The 22,299-nt window shown below is 52.5% G+C and overlaps 1 protein-coding gene across 1 annotated transcript in view; it reads left to right on the forward strand.

Annotated features, from left to right (window-relative positions):
* LOC139240889 (low-density lipoprotein receptor-related protein 1-like) overlaps nucleotides 1–22,299 on the forward strand; it is a gene marked incomplete at its 3' end in the record, with an annotated part of 408,599 nt that overhangs the window by 132,835 nt on the left and 253,465 nt on the right. Inside the window, exon 3 of the mRNA XM_070869393.1 lies at nucleotides 21,256–21,393. Within this exon, the coding sequence (XP_070725494.1) occupies nucleotides 21,256–21,393 (138 nt within the window). The remainder of the gene's footprint in view (nucleotides 1–21,255; nucleotides 21,394–22,299) is intronic.

Here is a 22,299-nt window from a genome sequence, read left to right on the forward strand (position 1 = left end):
TCTCGCTCTCTGTCTGCCTCTCGCGCTCTCGCTCTCTGTCTGCCTCTCGCGCTCTCGCTCTCTGTCTGCCTCTCGCTCTCTCGCTCTCTGTCTGCCTCTCGCTCTCTCGCTCTCTGTCTGCCTCTCGCTCTCTCGCTCTCTGTCTGCCTCGCTCTCTCGCTCTCTGTCTGCCTCTCGCTCTCTCGCTCTCTGTCTGCCTCTCGCTCTCTCCCTCGCTCTCTGTCTGCCTCTCTCTCGCTCTCTCTCTTGCTCTCTGTCTGCCTCTCTCTCGCTCTCTCTCGCTCTCTGTCTGCCTCTCTCTCGCTCTCTCTCTCTCGCTCTCTGTCTGCCTCTCTCTCTCTCTCTCTCTCTCTCTCTCTCGCTCTCTGTCTGCCTCTCTCTCTCTCTCTCTCTCGCTCTCTGTCTGCCTCTCTCTCTCTCTCTCGCTCTCTGTCTGCCTCTCTCTCTCCCCCTCCCTCTCTAGTGGGTTGTTGGACAATAACTCCAGTTTATTTTTTGTAAAGAACGCTGGAAACCGAAACAGCGAAGGTTGACCCTCACTCAAAAAACAAACACTGAGCATCTTATTGTCTCCTGTCAGAAGCCTCACGGCGATTGGTGAAGAGCGGACGGAATATGCGAGTGTGTTGTGGTCCTTGTGTGCTGAGCTGCCAGTGCAGGTGGTTAGGTCCCTGGTTTAACATCGCATCCAAAGGAGGGCAAATTGGGGAGACGAGGGATCTCTCCCCAGTGCAGAGGATGCGGCGGGGGGAGTGAACTGCAGGAGTCGGCCATTCGGCCCCTCGAGCCTGCTCCGCCATTTAATACGATCGCGGCTGATCCGATCATGGACTCAGCTCCACTTCCCCGCCCGCTCCCCATAACCCTTCACTCCCTTATCGCTCAAAAATCTGTCTATCTCCACCTTAAATATATTCAATGTCCCAGCCTCCACAGCTCTCTGGGGCAGAGAATTCCAAAGGTTCACCTCAGAAGAAATTCCTCCTAATTTCTGTCTTAAATCTTCCTTATTCTGAAACTATGCCCCCTAGTTCTCGAACTTAACAGAAGAAACAGGAGCAGGAGTCAGCCATTCGGCCCCTCGAGCCTGCTCCGCCATTTAATATGATCACGGCTGATCATCGACCTCAACTCCACTTTCCCACCTGATCTCCATATCCCTTGATTCCCCTAGACTCTCAAAATCTATCTATAAATGACTCGGCATCCACACGGGGCAGAGAATTCAAAAGATTCAAAGATCGCCCATTTAAAACTGAGATGAGGAGGAATTTCTTCTCTGAGGGTTGTAAATCTGTGGAATTCTCTGCCCCAGAGAGCTGTGGAGGTTGGGACATTGAATATATTTAAGGTGGAGATAGACAGATGTTTGAGCGATAAGGGAGTGAAGGGTTATGGGGAGCGGGCGGGGAAGTGGAGCTGAGTCCATGATCGGATCAGCCATGATCGTATTAAATGACGGAGCAGGCTCGAGGGGCCGAATGGCCGACTCCTGCTCCTGTTATGTTATGTATTCACCACCCTCTGAGTGAAGAAATTCCTCCACATCTCAGTCCAAAATGGCCGACCCCTTATCCTGAGACTGTGTGACCCCTGGTTCTAGACTCCCCAGCCCGGGGGGAAACACCCTCCCTGCATCTACCCTGTCGATCCCCCTCAGAATCTGGTATTAATGGGATCACCTCTCATTCTTCTAAACTCCAGAGAATATCGGCCTAGCCTGCTCAATCTCTCCTCTTAAGACAGCCCTCTTATCCCAGGGATCAGTCTGGTTAACCTCCGCTGCACTGCCTCCAAGGCAAGTATATCCTTCCTTGGATCAGGAGACCAAAACTTTGCATATCCCTACGTTTCACAAGATGGCCCCTTTCATCATCACAGACAGTCCTTCGAAATCGAGGAAAACTTGCTTCCACTCTTAACATGAGTCCTGAGGTGGCTGAACAGTCCAATACGGGAACCACAGTCCCTGTCACAGGTGGGACAGATAGACGTTGAGGGAAGGGGAGGGTGGGACTGGTTTGCCGCACGCTCCTTCCGCTGCCTGCGCTTGGTTTCTGTATGCTCTCGGCGACGAGACTCGAGGTGCTCAGCGCCCTCCCGGATGCACTTCCTCCACTTAGGGCGGACTGGTCTTTGGCCAGGGGCTCCCAGGTGTCAGTGGGGATGTTGCACTTTATCAGGGAGGCTTTGAGGGTGGTCCTTTGGCTTGTTTGCCATGAAGGAGTTCCGAGTTGAGCGCTTGCTTTGGGAATTTCGTGTCTGGGGCATGCGGACAATGTGGCCCTGCCCAGCGGAGCTGGTCGAGTGTGGTCAGTGCTTCGATGCTGGGGATGTTGGCCTGGTCGAGGACGCTAACGTTGGTGCGTCTGTCCTCCCAGGGGATTTGTAGGATCTTGCGGAGACATCGTTGGTGGTATTTCTCCAGCGACTTGAGGTGTCTGCTGTACATGGTCCATGTCTCTGAGCCATACAGGAGGGCGGATATCACTACTGCCCTAAGGCACTGTATAAAAGCAAGTTGTTGGCGTGGGTGTGTTTTCATTGGCTGTGCGTTGCTTTGGAATGTCCTGAGGTCATAAAAGGGGCTGTATTAATGCAAATTTGTTCTTTCTAGAAAAAACTGGAGACCTGAGTTGTTTTAAAATTAGGAAGGGATTTCAATAGAGTCGACGTAGAGAAGATGTTCCCACTTGTGGGGGAGACCAGAACTCGGGGGCCATCAATATCAGACAGTCACTAATAAACCCAATGGGGAATTCAGGAGAAACTTCTTTACCTGGAGCAGGGTGAGAATGTGGGACTCGCTGCCACAGGGAGGGGTTGAGGCGAATAGTATTGATGGATTTAAGGGGGAAGCTGGATAAACACATGCGGGGGGGAAGGAATAGAGGGATATGGTGATGGGGTGGGAGGGGACTGGTGTGGAGTAAGAAGAAAGACTTGCATTTATATAGCACCTTTCACAACCACCTCAGGATCTCTCCAAGCGCTTTACAGCCAATGAAGTACTTTTGGAGTGTGGTTACTGTTGTAATGTGGGAAACGCAGCCGCCAATTTGCGTACAGCAAGCTCCCACACACAACAATGTGATAATGACCCAGATTATCTGTTTTTGTCACGTTGATTGAATCGATAAATATTGGCCCCAGGACACGGGATAACTTCCCTGTTCCTCTTCAAGATAGTTGCCGTGGGATCTTTTGCGGTCCACCTGAGGGCAGACGGGGCCTCGGTCTAACGTGTCATCCAAAAGACTGCCCCTCCGATGGTGCGGCGCTCCCTCGGCACCGCACTGGGAATGTCCGCCTCGGTTTTACATGCACAAGTCCCTGGTGTGGGTCTCGAACCCACAACCTCCTGACTGGGAGGCGAGAGTGCTGCCCACTAAGCCACGGCTGCCACTAAATGCCGACCCGTAGCAGTTGGGCCGAATGGCCTGGTTGTGCGCTGCGAAATACGATGCCGTTCTCTCCCTGAATGAGTGAGTTGCAAATCGTTGTGTGTGTCAGGCTTTGCAAAAATAATGCGTAGGACAGTCTTTTGCAATGCAGAGGTTTACAGCTGGCTGTGTTTAACAATCCTGACAGTTTGCACTGCAAGTGAAGACCAGCCTCTCTCTGACTGACTGGGGATTTAAAGATGTTTGGCAGCCGCTTATTATTATTTTTTTTTAATTTTCCACTTGCTGTGCGTTCCTTCCAGAATGCTGGCAGGCGCACACTTTTTAAAAACTGTGCTGGTGGGCTGGCTGGCTGCGATTGCTTCTGGCACTATGCTACTGCCCTCCACGTACCAACAATAGACCCGACTGTTGGAGCGCTTACTGCAAAGACAAACCTGCTTAATCGCAGGATGGCAACGGTTTGACAAGTATGATTGGACCGATTTTATCAAAAGCGATATACTTCTTTCCTCTCTCCTCCTCCCAGAGGGAAGCTTTATTTTAAAAAGATTGCCATGGAGTACGTTTACTACCAGTCCGACATGAATTGGTAGGACACTGAAGTGTAGAGCAACAGAGGGACCTTGGAGTGCAGGTCCACAGATCCCTGAAGGTAGCAGGTCAGGTGGTTAAGAAGGCGTACGGAATGCTTGCCTTTATTAGTCGAGGCATAGAATACAACAGCAGGGAGGTTATGCTTGAACTGTATAATACTCTGGTTAGGCCACAGCTGGAGTACTGCGGCAGTTCTGGTCACCACATTGCAGGAAGGATGTGATTGCACTGGAGAGGGTACAGAGGAGATTTACCAGGATGTTGCACTGGAGAGGGTACAGAGGAGATTTACCAGGATGTTGCACTGGAGAGGGTACAGAGGAGATTTACCAGGATGTTGCACTGGAGAGGGTACAGAGGAGATTTACCAGGATGTTGCACTGGGAGAGGGTACAGAGGAGATTTACCAGGATGTTGCACTGGGAGAGGGTACAGAGGAGATTTACCAGGATGTTGCACTGGGAGAGGGTACAGAGGAGATTTACCAGGATGTTGCACTGGAGAGGGTACAGAGGAGATTTACCAGGATGTTGCACTGGAGAGGGTACAGAGGAGATTTACCAGGATGTTGCACTGGGAGAGGGTACAGAGGAGATTTACCAGGATGTTGCCGGGACTGGAGAATTTTAACTATAAGGAAAGATTGGATAGGCTGGGGTCTGTTTTCTTTGGAACAGAGGAGGCTGAGGGGAGACCTGATTGAGGTGTATAAAATGATGAGTGGCCTGGATAGAGTGGATAGGAAGGACCTGTTTCCCTTGGCAGAGAGGTCAATAACCAGGGGGCATAGATTGAAAGTAATTGCGGGGAGGTTTAGAGGGGATTTCAGGGGAAATTTCTTCACCCAGCGGGTGGTGGGGTTCTGGAACTCACTGCCTGAAAGGGTGGTAGAGGCAGAAACCCTCACCACATTTGGATGTGCACTTGACGTGCCGTAACCAACAGAGCTACAAACCGAGCGCGGGAAAGTGGGATTAGGCTGGGTAGCTCTTGGTCGGCCGGTGCGGACACGATGGGCCGAATGGCCTCCGTCTGTGATTCTATGATTATAGCTTTTAAGTGAGCCTCTCCCTGAATAAGCAGTGACCCCTACTCTGAATAAACAGTGACTCTGTACAGTTTTAAAAAAAAATTTTAAATTTTTTTAAAAACTTTTTTTTAATTCGTTGCCAATCTTTCCAATTCTTTGTCAAATCACAAACGCCAGAGGTCACCTTGCACACATCAAGGATCACTCTGCGCCAATGCTCTTAGCCAAAAGGCCTAGAGCCACTGCACCGTTCCTGGAAGTACTGCAATACCAGGTTCGTGCCATGGAGGTGCATGGGTCAGGCCCCCCACACACTACTTCGGTGACTCTGTACAGTTAGTGAGTGACCCTTACCCTGAATAAACAGTGACTCTGTACAGTTACAGTGAGTGACCCTTACCCTGAATAAACAGTGACTCTGTACAGTTAGTGAGTGACCCTTACCCTGAATAAACATTGACTCTGTACAGTTAGTGAGTGACCCTTACCCTGAATAAACAGTGACTCTGTACAGTTAGTGAGTGACCCTTACCCTGAATAAACAGTGATTCTGTACAGTTACAGTGAGTGACCCTTACCCTGAATAAACAGTGACTCTGTACAGTTAGTGAGTGACCCTTACCCTGAATAAACAGTGACTCTGTACAGTTACAGTGAGTGACCCTTACCCTGAATAAACAGTGACTCTGTACAGTTAGTGAGTGACCCTTACCATGAATAAACAGTGACTCTGTACAGTTAAACAGTGAGTGACCCTTACCCTGAATAAACAGTGACTCTGTACAGTTACACAGTGAGTGACTCTCATCCTGAATAAACAGTGACTCTGTACAGTTAGTGAGTGATCCTTACCCTGAATAAACAGTGACTCTGTACAGTTACACAGTGAGTGACCCTTACCCTGAATAAACAGTGACTCTGTACAGTTAGTGAGTGACCCTTACCCTGAATAACCAGTGACGCTGTACAGTTAGTGATCCTTACCCTGCTAAATAAAGAAATGAAACTCTGGTGTCCCCATTGATTTCGACACCCACCCACCCATCACCAAGACTGCCTGCTGCCATAAATCGTAAGGGATTAGATCGAGAAATGTTCAGGTCTGTGGTGAAGGAGGGGGGAGGGGATTGGGAATAATTGGATTGCTCTGTCAAAGCACAGGCACGATGGGCCGAAAGGCAACCTTCTGTTCAATAAACTTGTACGAACTTCTGTTTCTGAACCTTCTCCCCTACGGCCCTCCGAAATGCCACTGCACACAGCAGGGACCGACTATCGCTGGTGTCTCCTCCAGCCCCTGCGACCCTCCGAGATCTCTGCGCTCCTCCAATTCTGGCCTCTTGAGCATGCCCCGATTTCCATCGCTCCACCATTGGTGACCATGCCTTCAGCTGCCTGGGCCCCAAGCTTAAAAAGCATCTGCAAAGGGATATAGATAGATCAGTGAGTGGGCAGTAGGGTGGCAGATGCAGAGAAACGTGAGGTTATTCCCCTTTGGTTGGAAGAATAGAAGAACACATTTTTTAAATGGTGAGAAACGTTTAAATGTTAGTGTTCAGCGAGATTTGGGGGTCTTTGAGCAAGAAACACAAAGTTAACATGCAGGTACAGCAAGCAATAAAGAAGGCAAATGGCATGTTGGCCTTTATTGCAAGGAGGTTGGAGTATAAGAGTAAGGAGATCAGGGGTTATGGGGAGCGGGCGGGGAAGTGGACCCGAATCCATGATCGCATCAGCCATGATCGTATTAAATGGCGGAGCAGGCTCAAGGGGCCGTATGGCTTCTATTTCTTATGTTAATTGTACAGGGCCTTGGTGAAACCACGCCTGGAAAATGTGAGGTTATCCACTTTGTGTACCTGTGCACAGCTTTGGTCTCCTTATCGAAGGAAGGATATACTTGCCTTGGAGGCAGTACAACGGAGGTTCACCAGACTGATTCCTGGCATGAGAGGGGACTGTCCTATGAGGAGAGATCGTGTAGAATGGGCCCATACTCTGGAGTTTAGAAGAATGAGAGGTGATCTCATTGAAACAGACCAGATTCTGAGGGGGATTGACAGGGGAGATGCAGGGAGGGTGTTCCCCCCCCCCGGGCTGGGGAGTCTAGAACCAGGGGTCTCAGTCTCAGGATAAGGGGTCGGCCATTTAGGACTGAGATGAGGAGGAATTTCTTCACTCAGAGGGGGGTGAATCTTTGGAATTCTCTGCCCCAGAGGGCTGTGGAGGCTCAGTCGTTGAGTGTATTCAAGGCAGAGATCGAGAGACTTTTGGATACTAAGGGAATCGAGGGATTTGGAGATTGGGCGGGAAAGTGGAGTTGAGGTCGAAGATTAGCCGCGATTTTATTGAATGGCGGAGCAGGCTCGAGGGGCCGAATGGAATGCTCGGCATTCTAATGGTGTTCTGTTCTTAAAACCTACCTCTTTGACCAAGCTTTTGGTCACCTGGCGTAATGTCTCCAGCTCCGGCTTGATTTCAGCTTTTTCCGATTAAGTTCCTGTGATGTGCTTTTGAGGTATTTTACTACATTAAAACTGCTGTATAAAGGCAAGTGGTAAACAGTGCTTTCACTGCACCTTTCCTTCCCTCCCTCCCCCTCCCCAAACCAACAGCTCATATTAAAAAGGATATAGAGGCACTGGGGAGGGTGCAGAGAAGATCTACAAAGATGATACCAGGAATTCGAGGGTATACATATCAGGAGAGGATGAACAGGCTGGGTCTCCTTTCTCTTGAAAACAGAAGGCTAAGGGGTGACCTAATAGAGCTCTTTAAAATGATGAAAGGGTTTCGATAGGGTAGATGTAGAGAAGATGTTCCCACTTGTGGGGGAGACCAGAACTAGGGGCCATCAATATCAGACAGTCACTGATAAACCCAATGGGGAATTCAGGAGAAACTTCTTTACCCAAAGCCGGGTGAGAATGTGGAACTCGCTGCCACAGGGAGGGGTTGAGGCGAATAGTATAGATGCATTTAAGGGGAGTTTATAGTAGACACCTCATGTCGCTGGAGAAATACCATCAACGATGTCTCCGCAAGATCCTGCAAATCCCCAGGGAGGACAGACGCACCAACGTTAGCGTTCTCGACCAGGCCAACATCCCCAGCATCGAAGCACTGACCACACTCGACCAGCTCCGCTGGGCAGGGCCACATTGTCCGCATGGTCCCCCCAGACACGAGACTCCCCAAAGCAAGCGCTCTACTCGGAACTCCTTCACGGGCAAACGAGCCAAAGGTGGGCAGAGGAAACGTTACAAGGGACCACCCTCAAAGCCTCCCTGATAAAGTGCAACATCCCCACCGACACCTGGGAGTCCCTGGCCCAAAGACCAGTCCGCCCTAAGTGGAGGAAGTGCATCCGGGAGGGCGCTGAGCACCTCGAGTCTCGTCGCCGAGAGCGTGCAGAAACCAAGCGCAGGCAGCGGAAGGAGCGTGCGGCAAACCTGTCCCACCCTCCCCTTCCCTCAACGTCTGTCTGTCCCACCTGTGACAGGGACTGTGGTTCCCGTATTGGGCTGTTCAGCCACCTAAGGACTCATTGTTAGAGTGGAAGCAAGTCTTCCTCGATTCTGAGGGACTGCCTAAGATGATGATACAAGCACATGAGGGAGAAGGGAATAGAGGGTTATGCTGATAGATTTAGATGAGGAAAGACGGGAGGAGGCTCGAGTGGGGCATAAACGCCAGCATGAACTGGTTGGGCCGAATGGCCTGATTCTGTGCCGTATATCCTATTTTTGGGTTGATTTCGTTGAAAAAAAAATCTATTATATTTGAAGATTTACGGTACTTGACCCGAAATCAACTACATGTTGCTCAGGAGCTACACATGTCTGGAGTATTGAAGTGACCTGATGTTCCCGCTGCTCGAAGAGGGCCCATAAAAGGAGTGGCGGCCATGTGCAACATGGCGGCATACCATGGCAAGGTACGGCTCGAGCTGGTGCAGGAGGGCGACTGCAGCGAAGAGGGACGTCACCAAGGTCCAGGTCGGTGATTGGATCGTTGGCAGGTAACGCAGGAGCGGCGATAGATTGTGGAGGGATGTGATGGGGGCCCCAGGGGAGGCGAGTGTTCGGGCCCAGGGACGGCACGGACCAGCCCACACTGCGATATGTGCGCGCTCTAGGTCCGTGCAGCAGAGCTGGTCTCCAGCCGTCCTGGTTAACCCTTGCCACTGGACCAAGACCTCGCTCTGTCAAGTCCGTGTGGTGGCTGGTGTACAACGGCCACCCCACGTTAAAATAATCCACCCACAGGCATCTTCCACCCTTCAGGATGTAGTTCGGGATCTGGAATATTAGCTCCTTCATTGAAACACCTGTGAACTCATCCCTTTTCGGCGTGGAAGCAAGTCATCCTCGCTTCGAGGGACCGCCTTTGATGGTGATTGAAGTGAGTTGTATTCCTGGAAAATAGGTATATCATTTGTGTACGTTGGCCACATTCTTGAGAGAGTGGTTATAGCAGTGGTAACTAATATCTGCAAAATGTATATTTAAAAATAAAACGTGAATATTCTATCGTAAACCTCTTGCCAAATTTGCTTCACCTTATTCCCATCGTGCTAAAAAAGCAAGGTTGAGCCTTGATTGACAGACCTTTACAAAGTCTGCAAAGTGGTTTGGCGGCAAGCTAGGTGGCCATTCTCGACCCATTCACTGGGCGGGAGTCGGAGGTGCTTTGATGGAATGATTCAGCAACAGGAGGAGGCCAGCGGGCACATCGAGTCCTTGTGGTGCCGGCTCTGTGACAGAGCTACCCAATCAGTCGCACTCCTCCCTGTCCTTTCCCCCACAGCCCTGTGAATCTTTCCTTTGCAACAGGCCACATAAGGAAGCAGCTTTTTTTTTTACAACAGCAACAACCTGTATTTATATAGCGCCTTTAACGTAGTGAGACATCCCAAGGTGCTTCACAGGAGTGTTGTGAGATTAAAAATATTTGACACCGAACCGCATAGGGAGAAATTAGCTCAGGTGACTAAAAGCTTGGTCGAAGAGTTAGGTTTTAAGGAGCATCTTGAAGGAGGAGAGAGAGGGGCGGAGAGGTTTAGGGAGGGAGTTCCAGAGCTTGGGGCCCAGGCAACAGAAGGCACGGCCACCAATGGTGGAGCAATTATAATCAGGGATGGTCAGGAGGGCAGAATTAGAGGAGTGCAGAGATTTCGAGGGGTTGTAGGGCTGGAGCAGATTACAGAGATAGGGAGGGGTGTAGGGGCTGGAGGAGGTTACAGAGATAGGGAGGGGGTGAGGAAGCCATGGAGGGATTTGAAAACCAGGATAAGAATTTTGAAATCGAGGCGTTGCTTAACCGGGAGCCAATGTAGGTCAGCGAGCACAGGGGGTGATGGTTGAGCGGGACTGGGTGTGAGTTAGGACACGGGGCAGTGAGCACAGTGGGTAATGGGTGAGTGGGACTAGGTGCGAGTTAGGACAGGGGGGCAGCCGAGTTTTGGATCACCCTCTAGTTTACGTCGGGTAGGACGTGGGAGGCCAGCGAGGACTGCGTTGGAATAGTCAAGTCTGGAGGTAACAAAAGGCACGAGTGAGTTGTGATCGGGAACGCGCTGCCTGAAAGGGCGGTGGGAACAGATTCAATCGTGACTTTCAAACCGGGAATTGGGTAAATACTGGAAGGGGAAAAATTCATAGGTCTGTGGGGGAAAGGGCAGGGGGGAGTGGGACTGATTGGGTCGCTCTGTCAGAGCCGGCACAGCACGGGCAACGATGGGCCCAATGGGATCCTCCTGTGCTGCGTCGTTCTATGATTCGAAGTATTTGCCCAGTTCCCGGTTTGAAAGTCACGATTGAATCTGCTCCCACCGCCCTTTCAGGCAGCGCGTTCCCGATCACAACAACTCGCTGCGTAAACACATTCTCCCCATCTCCCCCTCTGGTTCCATCGCCGATTATCGTCAATCTGTGTCCCTCTGGTTACCCCACCCTCCTGCCCCCGGGAACAGTTTCTCCCCGATCTACTCCATCAAAACCCCTCCTGATTCTGAACCCCTCTATTAAATCTCCCCCTTAACCTTCTCTGCTCCAAGGAGAACAACCCCAGCTTCTCCAGTCTCCCCACGTCACTGAAGTCCCTCATCCCCCTGGGACCATTCTGGTCAATCTCCCTCTGCACCCTCTCCCAGGCCTTCACATCCTCCCTACAGTGCGGGGCCCAGACTTGGACACACTATCCCAGCTGGGGCCTAGCCAGTGTTTTATAAAAGTGCAGCTGAACTTCCTTGCTTTTGTACTCTGCCTCAATGTCCAGGGATCCGGAATAATTTTTTTTCTCAAAAGTCTTTGCAACTTGTGCCAAAGATTTGTGCACATACATCCCCAGCTCTCTCTTCCTGTACCCCCTTTAAAATTGTACCATTTCATTCATATTGCCCCCTCATTCTTCCAATTGAAATGCATCACTCAAAACTCAGTGGTAATGGTGACAGGCCTGTAATCACAGGCCCTTACCGCACAGAAGGACGCCATTTCGGCCCATCGTGTCCGTGCCGGCCGACCAAGAGTTACCCAGCCTCATCCCACTTTCCAGCTCTCGGTCCATAGCCCTGTAGGTTACGGCACTTCAAGTGCACATCCAAATGTGGTGAGGGTTTCTGCCTCTACCACCCTTTCAGGCCGTGAGTTCCACCCCAGACCCCCACCACCCTCTGGGTGAAGAAATTTCCCCTCAAATCCCTTCGAAACCTCCCCCCAATTACTTTCAATCTGTGCCCCCTGGTTGTTGACCCCTCTGCCAACGAGAACAGGTCCTTGCTATCCAGGCCCCTCAATTTTACACACCTCAATAAAGTTGTTCGCCTGTCTTTTTGAAAGAAAGAGAAATACTTGCATTGATATAGCGCCTTTCACAACTTAAGGACATCTCAAATGCTTTCCAGCCAATGAAGTATTCTCACTGTGGGAAACGTGACAGCCAATTTGCGCACACAAACAGCAATGTGATAATGACCCGATAATCTGTTTTGTTTGTGATTTTGATTGAGGGATAAGTATTGGCCCAGGACACTGGGGAAAACTCCCACTGCTCCTCTTTGAAATAGTGCCATGTGATTTTTTTTTTAATGCCCACCTGAGAGCAGGCGGGCGCCTCGGTTTAATGTCTCATCTGGAAGACAGTGCGGCACTCCCTCAGTACCGGCACTCCCTCAGTACCGCCCCTCCGACAGTGCGGCGCTCCCTCAGTACCGCCCCTCCGACAGTGCGGCGCTCTCTCAGTACCGCCCCTCCGACAGTGCGGCGCTCTCTCAGTACCGCCCCTCCGACAGTGCGGCGCTCTCTCAGTACCGCCCCTCCGACAGTGCGGCGCTCCCTCAGTACCGCCCCTCCGACAGTGCGGCGCTCTCTCAGTACCGCCCCTCCGACAGTGCAGCGCTCCCTCAGTACCGCCCCTCCGACAGTGCGGCGCTCTCTCAGTACCGCCCCTCCGACAGTACGGCGCTCCCTCAGTACTGCCCCTCCGACAGTGCGGCGCTCCCTCAGTACTGCCCCTCCGACAGTGCGGCACTCTCCGTACCGCCCCTCCGACTGCGGCGCTCCCTCAGTACCGCCCCTCCGACAGTGCGGCACTCTCCGTACCGCCCCTCCGACTGCGGCGCTCCCTCAGTACCGCCCCTCCGACATTGCGTCGCTCCCTCAGTGCATTACTGCATAGAGTGGGACTTGAACCCACAACCTTCTGTCTCTGAGGCGTGTGTGTGCTGCCCACTGAGCCACGGCAGACCAGCCTGTTGAGATTGCTGACGGTACTTGCTAAGTACTTACCGCTGTAATACCCGCCCTCCTGTATGGCTGAGACATGGACCATGTACAGTAGACACCTCAAGTCGCTGGAGAAATACCACCAACGATGTCTCCGCAAGATCCTGCAAATCCCCTGGGAGGACAGACGCACCAACGTTAGCGTCCTCGACCAGGCCAACATCCCCAGCATCGAAGCACTGACCACACTCGACCAGCTCCGCTGGGCAGGGCCACATTGTCCGCATGTCCCCGATACGAGACTCCCAAAGCAAGCGCTCAACTCTGAACTCCTTCACGGCAAACGAACCAAAGGTGGGCAGAGGAAACGTTACAGGGGACCACCCTCCAAGCCTCCCTGATAAAGTGCAACATCCCCCCGACACCTGGGAGTCCCTGGCCAAAGACCAGTCCACCCTAAGTGGAGGAAGTGCATCCGGGAGGGCGCTGAGTACCTCGAGTCTCGTCGCCGAGAGCGTGCAGAAACCAAGCGCAGGCAGCGGAAGGAGCGTGCGGCAAACCAGTCCCACCCACCCCTTCCCTCAACGTCTATCTGTCCCACTTGTGACAAGGACTGCGGTTCCCGTATTGGGCTGTTCAGCCACCCAAGGACTCATGTTAAGAGTGGAAGCAAGTCTTCCTCGATTCCGAGGGACTTCCTATGATGAGAATCTCCCCTGGCTCTTGCCTGGACACACTGGGTGTGGAGCAAGCCATTCCGTACAAGAAAACTTGGCTAGTTGTGTTTTTTATATATATATATATAAAAAAAAATTAAAATCCCTAATCGACAGCTGAGAGCCTATCGGAAGGAATTGCACACGGCTTGGTGTTTACGTTAGGCAGCAGATCGAGGACGAATAGCTTCCTGAAGGAAACCCGTTGGCAGAGGTGTAGTCGTGATACGGGACAGGAAGGAGTGTTGAAGGTACCATCATCAGCTGCATTGTCTGAGCTGTCGAATCGTTGGTTACAGCACACAGTCAATCTTCATTGCACTGCCTCTGAGGCAACTTTAATGTATTTCAGAACATAAGAAATAGGAGCAGGAGTCGGCCATACGGCCCCTCGAGCCTGCTCCGTCATTTAATACGATCATGGCTGATCCGATCATGGACTCAGCTCCACTTCCCTGCCCCGCCCCCTTATCCCCTTATCGGTTAAGAAACTGTCTGTTTCTGTCTTAAATATATTCAATGTCCCAACCTCCACAGCTCTCTGAGGCAGAGAATTCCACAGATTTACAACCCTCAGAAGAAATTCCTCCTCATCTCAGTTTTAAATGGGCGGCCCCTTATTCTAAGATTATGTCCCCTAGTTCGAGTCTCCCTCGGTACCGCCCCTCCGGCAGTGCGGCGCTCCCTCGGTACCGCCCCTCCGACAGTGCTGCACTCCCTCAGTACTTCCCCTCCGACAGTGCGGCACTCCCTCAGCACTGCCCCTCCGACAGTGCTGCACTCCCTCAGCACTTCCCCTCCGACAGTGCTGCACTCCCTCAGTACTTCCCCTCCGACAGTGCGGCACTCCCTCAGTACCGCCCCTCCGGCAGTGCGGCGCTCCCTCAGTACCGCCCCTCCGACAGTGCGGCGCTCCCTCAGTACCGCCCCTCCGACAGTGCGGCACTCCCTCAGTACCGCCCCTCCGGCAGTGCAGCACTCCCTCAGTACTGCCCCTCCGACAGTGCTGCACTCCCTCAGTACTTCCCCTCCTACAGTGCGGCACTCCCTCAGTACTTCCCCTCCGACAGTGCGGCGCTCCCTCAGTACCGGCACTGCGGAGTATCAGCTGAGATTATGTGCTCAGGCCTCTGGAGCGTGACTTGAACTCCCGAACTTCTGACCTGGGTGAGAGCGCTACCAATGAGCCACAGGTTGACGCTCAAAAAAGTTGTATTTGGTCATAACTTAGTGGTTTACAGTGTTGACCAAAAACCCATGATAGCAGGCAGTAAGGTTTGTGAACATAAGGTGTGTGCCTTACGCAAGATGTTTTGTAATCTATTAGTTCATCTCTTGCGGCTTTGCATGGGTGGAGCCAAGACCCAATTGTGGTCTACAACTGAACTGGGCCAAGACGACGGGGACTCAATGGACCAGGGTGCGTCCAATGTAACTCCCTCCCCATTAATTACATAAGAACATTAGAAATAGAAGCAGGAGTTGGCCATTCGGCCCCTCGAGCCTGCTCCGTCATTTAATACGATCATGGCTGATCCGCTTATGGACTCAGCTCCACTTTGCCCACCCGCTCCCCATAACCCCTTATCCCCTTATCGCTTAACAAACTGTCTATCTCTGTCTTAAATTTATTCAATGTCCCGGCTTCCACAGCTCTCTGCGGCAGTGAATTCCACAGATTTACAACCCTCTGAGAAGAAATTCCTCCTCATCTCAGTTTTAAATGGGCGACCCCTTATTGAGACCATGCCCCCTAGTTCTAGCCTCCCCCATCAGTGGAAACATCCTCTCTGCATCCACCTTGTCAAGCCCCCTCATAATCTTATACGTTTCCATAAGATCACCTCTCATTCTTCTGAATTCCAATGAGTATAGGCCCAACCTACTCAACCTTTCCTCATAAGTCAACCCCCTCATCTCTGGAATCAACCGAGTGAACCTTCTCTGAACCGCCTCCAATGCAAGTGTATCCTTCCTTAAATACAGAGACCAAAACTGCACTTTTACTTTATGGGTTCTTTGCTTAAGAATTCACAGCAACACATTGCTATTAAGAACTCGTTGATTTATTGGCAAAGGTTTAACAATCACACGACACATTACCGGTTCATTCATCCAAGCTCATAACCACCTGCCCCATGGATCCCCCGAACCCAACTGGCTGGGGTTTTATTGAGTGTTGTGAACATCACGTGACTGGCTAAGCAACTCCCAACTCAACAGCTCTACAGCCCTGTCAGCCTACTCGCCTGGGGTCTACTTTCGAGGCCATTCGGCCCGTCGAGCCCATGCCGGCTCTCTGCAGGAACACCTCAGCCAGTCCCACTCCCTCGCCCTTTCCCCGTATCCTTCAGCTACTTATCCATCTCCCCTTTTGAAAGCCACGATTGAGTCTGCCTCCCCCGCCCTCTCGGGCAGCGCATTCCAGATCCTAACCACTCGCTGCGGAAAACAAGCTTTTCCAACGTGTCGCCTTTGGTTCTTCTGCCAATCGCCTTAAATCTGTGTCCTCTGGTTCTCGACCCTTCCACCAATGGGAACGGTTTCTCTCTCTCTACTCTGTCCAGAACCCCTCGTGATTGTGAACCCCTCGATCAAATCTCCTCTCAACCTTCTCTGCTCCAAGGAGAACAACCCCACCTTCTCCAGTCTCCCCACGTCACTGAAGTCTCTCACCCCCCCGGGACCATTCTGGTCAATCTCCATCGCTCGCCACCTTCAACAATTTGCGCACACATACCCCGAGGGAGTCTCTGTTCTTGTACCCCCCTTTAGTCTATATTTCCCCTCCTCGTTCTTTCTAGCAAAATGGTACCACTGGTTCGACGGGCCGAATGGCCTCCTGTGCTGTAACCATTCTATGTACCACTTTGCACTTTTTTGCAGCGCTCCCTCGGTGCCGCCCCTCCGACAGTGCGGCGCTCCCTCGGTGCCGCCCCTCCGATAGTGCGGTGCTCCCTCAGTACTGCCCCTCCGACAGTGCGGCGCTCCCTCGGTGCCGCCCCTCCGATAGTGCGGTGCTCCCTCAGTACTGCCCCTCCGATAGTGCGGTGCTCCCTCAGTACTGCCCCTCCGACAGTGCGGCGCTCCCTCAGTACTGGCTCTCCGACAGAGCGGGACTCCCTCAGTACCGCCCCTCCGACAGTGCGGCGCTCCCTCAGTACTGCCTCTCCGACAGTGCGGCGCTCCCTCGGTGCCGCCCCTCCGATAGTGCGGTGCTCCCTCAGTACTGCCCCTCCGACAGTGCGGTGCTCCCTTGGTGCCGCCCCTCCGACAGTGCGGTGCTCCCTCAGTACCGCCCCTCCGACAGTGCGCCGATCCCTCAGTACTGCCCCTCCGACAGTGCGGCGCTCCCTCAGTACTGCCCCTCCGATAGTGCGGTGCTCCCTCGGTGCCGCCTCTCCGACAGTGCGCCGATCCCTTAGTACCGCCCCTCCGACAGTGCGGCGCTCCCTCAGTACCGCCCCTCCGACAGTGCGCTAATCCCTCAGTACCGCCCCTCCGACAGTGCGCTAATCCCTCAGTACTGCCCCTCCGGCAGTGCGGCGATCACTCAGTACCGGCAATGCGGAGTATCAGCCTAGATTATGTGCTCAGGCCTCTGGAGCGTGACTTGAACTCCCGAACTTCTGACCTGGGTGAGAGCGCTACCAATGAGCCACAGGTTGACGCCCAAGAAAGTTGTATTTGGTCATGTTAACTTAGTGGTTTACAGTGTTGACCAAAAACCCATGATAGCAGGCAGTAAGGTTTGTGAACATAAGGTGTGTGCCTTACGCAAGATGTTTTGTAATCTATTAGTTCATCTCTTGCGGCTTTGCATGGGTGGAGCTAAGACCCAATTGTGGTCTACAATTGAACTGGGCCAAGTCGACGGGGACTCAATGGACCAGGGCGCGTCCAATGTAACTCCCTCCCCGTTTAAACTCATACATTCTGTTATCCTGATTCTACAATGCTTTCATTTCGATGTTGTTAGTTGAATAGCACAACATGGAGCAGTTTGGAAGGCCACCGAGTAAACTGTGTTGGAGCGTTGGTGATTTCCTGTGATGAGCTGGAAAATGACAGGGTATTGGTGAGGCCACACCTGGAGTACTGCGTGCAGTTTTGATTTCCATATTTACGAAAGGATATACTTGCTTTGGAGGCAGTTCAGAGAAAGTTCACTCGGTTGATTCTGGGGATTAGGGGGTTGACTTATGAGGAAAGGTTGAGTAGTATGGGCCTCTACTCATTGGAATTCAGAAGAATGAGAGGTGATCTTATGGAAACGTGTAAGATTATGAGGGGGCTTGACAAGGTGGATGCAGAGAGGATGTTTCCATTGAAGGGGGAGACTAGAACTAGGGGACATGGTCTTAGAATAAGGGGCCGCTCATTTAAAACTGAGATGAGGAGGAATTTCTTCTCTCAGAGGGTTGTCAATCTGTGGAATTCTCTGCCCCAGAGAGCTGTGGAGGCTGGGACATTGAATATATTTAAGGTGGAGATCGACAGATGTTTGAGCGATAAGGGAGTGAAGGGTTATGGGGAGCGGGCGGGGAAGTGGAGCTGAGTCCATGATCGGATCAGCCATGATCGTATTAAATGGCGGCGCAGGCTCGAGGGGCCGAATGGCCGACTCCTATTATGTTATGTTGTAATGTAGGTACTGAGTGTAACATATGCAAGTTTGCTGCTGATACGAAGTTAGGTGGGGAAGTAAGCTGTGAGGAGGACGCAAAGATACGGACAGGTTGACTCGGTGGGCAAGGACATGGCAAATGGAATACAGTGTGGGGCAGTGTGAAGTTGTCCACTTTGGCCAGGTAAACAAAAAAGCAGAATATTTGTTGACTGATGAGAGATTGGGAAATGTTTGCATTCAGAGGGATCTGGGTGGCCTTGTACATGAATCACAGAAAGTTAACTTGCAGGTACAGCAAGCAATTAGGAAAGCAAATGGCATATTGGCTTTTATTACAAAAGGATTTAAGTATAAGAGTAAAGAAGTCTTGCCACAATTATCATCATCATAGGCCGTCCCTCGGAATCGAGGAAGACTTGCTTCCACTCCTGAAGTGAGTTCTTTGGCTGAACAGTTCAATGTTAACGGAGTGCAAGATGCCTGTGCGTGAGTTCTTTTAACATGGGGTGGTCGTTGCACACCAGCTACCACACGGGCTTAGCTGAGCAAGGACTTGATCTAGTGGCAAGGGGGTCCAAGGTGACTGAAGACCAGGCACTGCTGGGTGGGCCTAGTTGTGACGGCGAGATGTTGGCCGCAGGCTCGGCACTGGGTAGCGCCCTTGGTGGTAGGTGGTCGCAGGCTTGGTTGGGGACAGGTATTGGGAGGGTTAGTGGCCCACCGGGGTTCAGCGTAGGAGGGGGGGGGGGGTCACAGCCATGATGCTCACCACGTGCTGGAGGTGGGGAAGGAGAGCTCCAGTCATAGCTGAAGGAGGAGGGGAGGCGAACCACCGACGTAGGAGAGGAGACCCGCTCGTTGTTGAGAGGGAGATCCAGCCATTGTCGAGGATGCCCAGACTCTCGTGGAGAAGAGGCCCATCTGCCGTCACTGGAGGTGTTCTGATCAGATCACTGCTGGAGAGGGGGTGGGGGGAGTGTTGTGTACAGTGTCGGTCTCCTTACCCAAGGAAGAATATACTTGCCATTGAGGGAGTGCAGCGAAGGTTCACCAGACTGATTGCTGGGATGGGGGGATTGTCCTATGAGGAGAGATTGAGCAGACTGGGCCCATACTCTCTGGAGTTTAGAAGAATGAGAGGTGATCTCATTGAAACAGACCAGATTCTGAGGGGGATTGACAGGGTAGATGCAGGTGTTTCCCCCCGGGCTGGGGAGTCTAGAACCAGGGGTCACAGTCTCAGGATAAGGGGTCGGCCATTTAGGACTGAGATGAGGAATTTCTTCACTCAGAGGGGGGTGAATCTTTGGAATTCTCTGCCCCAGAGGGCTGTGGAGGCTCAGTCGTTGAGTATATTCAAGCCCGAGACTAGTAGATTTTACGAATCAAGGGATATGGGGATCGGGCGGGAAGGTGGAGTTGAGGTAGATCAACCATTGTCTTGATGAATGGCGGAGCAGGCTCGAGGGGCCGAATGGCCTCCTCCTGCTCCTATGTTTTTACCTTTATTATCCTAGGCCCTAAAGTTGCACCTTAATCACACATGGCAGACTTAATTTACTGTCACTGATTTTCTTGCACAAGGAGACAAGCTGTGGATCCGTCTTGCAACGCAACGCTTCAAAGTCGCCCTGTTTACATTGGAATGTCTATTGGGCTCGGAGGGAGTGCAGCGTGGGTTTACCAGAATGTTACCCACACTCCAAGGGTTACATTACGAGGGGAGATTACACAAACTGGGGTTGTGTTCCCCGGGATTTAGAAGGTTAAGGGGGCGATCTGATGGAAGTTTTCAGGATATTTCGGGGAACAGAGAGGGTAGAGAGAGAGAAACTGTTCCCGCTGGTTGGGGAGTCTGGGACTAGGGGCAGAGTCTGAAAATTAGAGCCAGACCTTTCAGGAGTGAAGTTGGGAAACATTTCTACACACAAAGGGTGGGAGAGGTTTGGGACTCTCTTCCGCAAACGGGAATTGATGCTGGGGGTCAATTGTTCATTTTAAATCCGAGATTGATAGATTTCTGTTAACCAAAGGGTATTCAGGGATATGGGGCAAAGGCGGGTATATGGGGTTAGGTCACAGAACAGCCACGATCTCAATGAATGGTGGAACAGGCTCGAGGGGCTGAATGGCCTCCTCCTGTTCCTAATGTAACAGGCTCGAGGGGCTGAACGGCCTCCTCCTGTTCCTAATTTAACAGGCTCGAGGGGCTGAACGGCCTCCTCCTGTTCCTAATGTAACACGCTCGAGGGGCTGAATGGCCTCCTCCTGTTCCTAATGTAACACGCTCGAGGGGCTGAATGGCCTCCTCCTGTTCCTAATGTAACAGACTCGAGGGGCTGAATGGCCTCCTGTCCCTAATGTAACAGGCTCGAGGGGCTGAATGGCCTCCTGTTCCTAATGTAACAGGCTCAAGGGGCTGAATGGCCTCCTCCTGTCCCTAATGTAACAGGCTCGAGGGGCTGAATGGCCTCCTCCTGTTCCTAATGTAACAGGCTCGAGGGGCTGAATGGCCTCCTCCTGTCCCTAATGTAGCAGACTCGAGGGGCTGAATGGCCTCCTGTTCCTAATGTAACAGGCTCGAGGGGCTGAATGGCCTCCTCCTGTCCCTAATGTAACAGGCTCGAGGGGCTGAATGGCCTCCTCCTGTTCCTAATGTAACAGGCTCGAGGGGCTGAATGGCCTCCTCCTGTTCCTAATGTAACAGGCTCGAGGGGCTGAATGGCCTCCTCCTGTTCCCAATGTAACAGGCTCGAGGGGCTGAATGGCCTCCTCCTGTTCCCAATGTAACAGGCTCGAGGGGCTGAATGGCCTCCTCCTGTTCCTAATGTAACAGGCTCGAGGGGCTGAATGGCCTCCTCCTGTTCCTAATGTAACAGGCTCGAGGGGCTGAATGGCCTCCTCCTGTTCCTAATGTAACAGGCTCGAGGGGCTGAATGGCCTCCTCCTGTTCCTAATGTAACAGGCTCGAGGGGCTGAATCATTTCTTCCTGTTCCTCTGTTGCTGTGATGCAAAGAAATTCTATTGTTAATCCTATCAACTCTCCACGATGTCCTGACACTTACCAATTGTATGTGACTTTTAATATAGCAGTGGAGTTTGATTTTAAAATGATGCATCAAATGTTTTTCTTTATTGCATTGGTTGCAGGTCCTCACCAGAAGGCGTTTAAATGTGCTATCAATGAATACCAGTGCCTGGGGACAGAGCTGTGCATTCATATGAGCAAGCTGTGCGATGGGAACAGAGACTGCTCCGATGGCTATGATGAAGGATCTCATTGCAGAGGTATGTCTGCCCACCGACTTCTCTCTGGATCGAATAGTCGATCCACCAAGCTTTTGGGAGGGGGGGGGGGGGAAGGAGAGAGAGATTGGGGGGGGTGGGGAAGGAGAGAGATATTGGGGGGGTGGGGGAGGAGAGAGATTGGGGGGGGTGGGGGAGGAGAGAGAGATTGGGGGGGGGGTGGGGGAGGAGAGAGAGATTGGGAGGGGGTGGGGAGGAGAGAGAGATGGGGGGGGGTGGGGGAGGAGAGAGAGATTGGGGGGGGTGGGGGAGGAGAGAGAGATTGGGGGGGGTGGGGGAGGAGAGAGAGATTGGGGGGGGTGGGGGAGGAGAGAGAGATTGGGGGGGGTGGGGGAGGAGAGAGAGATTGGGGGGGGTGGGGAGGAGAGAGAGATTGGGGGGGTGGGGGAGGAGAGAGAGATTGGGGGGGTGTGGGGGAGGAGAGAGAGATTGGGGGGTGTGGGGAGGAGAGAGAGATTGGGGGGGGTGTGGGGGAGGAGAGAGAGATTGGGGGGGTGTGGGGAGGAGAGAGATTGGGGGGGTGTGGGGGAGGAGAGAGAGATTGGGGGGGGTGTGGGGGAGGAGAGAGAGATTGGGGGGTGGGGGAGGAGAGAGAGAGAGAGATTGGGGGGGTGGGGGAGGAGAGAGAGAGAGATTGAGGGGGGGGAAGGAGAGAGAGATTGGGGGGGGGGGAAGGAGAGAGAGATTGGGGGGGGTGGGGAAGGAGAGAGAGATTGGGGGGGGTGGGGAAGGAGAGAGATATTGGGGGGGGTGGGGGAGGAGAGAGAGATTGGGGGGGGGTGGGGGAGGAGAGAGAGAGAGATTGGGGGGGTGGGGGAGGAGAGAGAGATTGGGGGAGGAGAGAGAGATTGGGGGGGTGGGGGAGGAGAGAGAGATTGGGGGGGTGGG

Source organism: Pristiophorus japonicus, chromosome X (assembly GCF_044704955.1).
Source record: "Pristiophorus japonicus isolate sPriJap1 chromosome X, sPriJap1.hap1, whole genome shotgun sequence".
Classification (NCBI taxonomy): Eukaryota; Metazoa; Chordata; class Chondrichthyes; family Pristiophoridae; genus Pristiophorus; species Pristiophorus japonicus.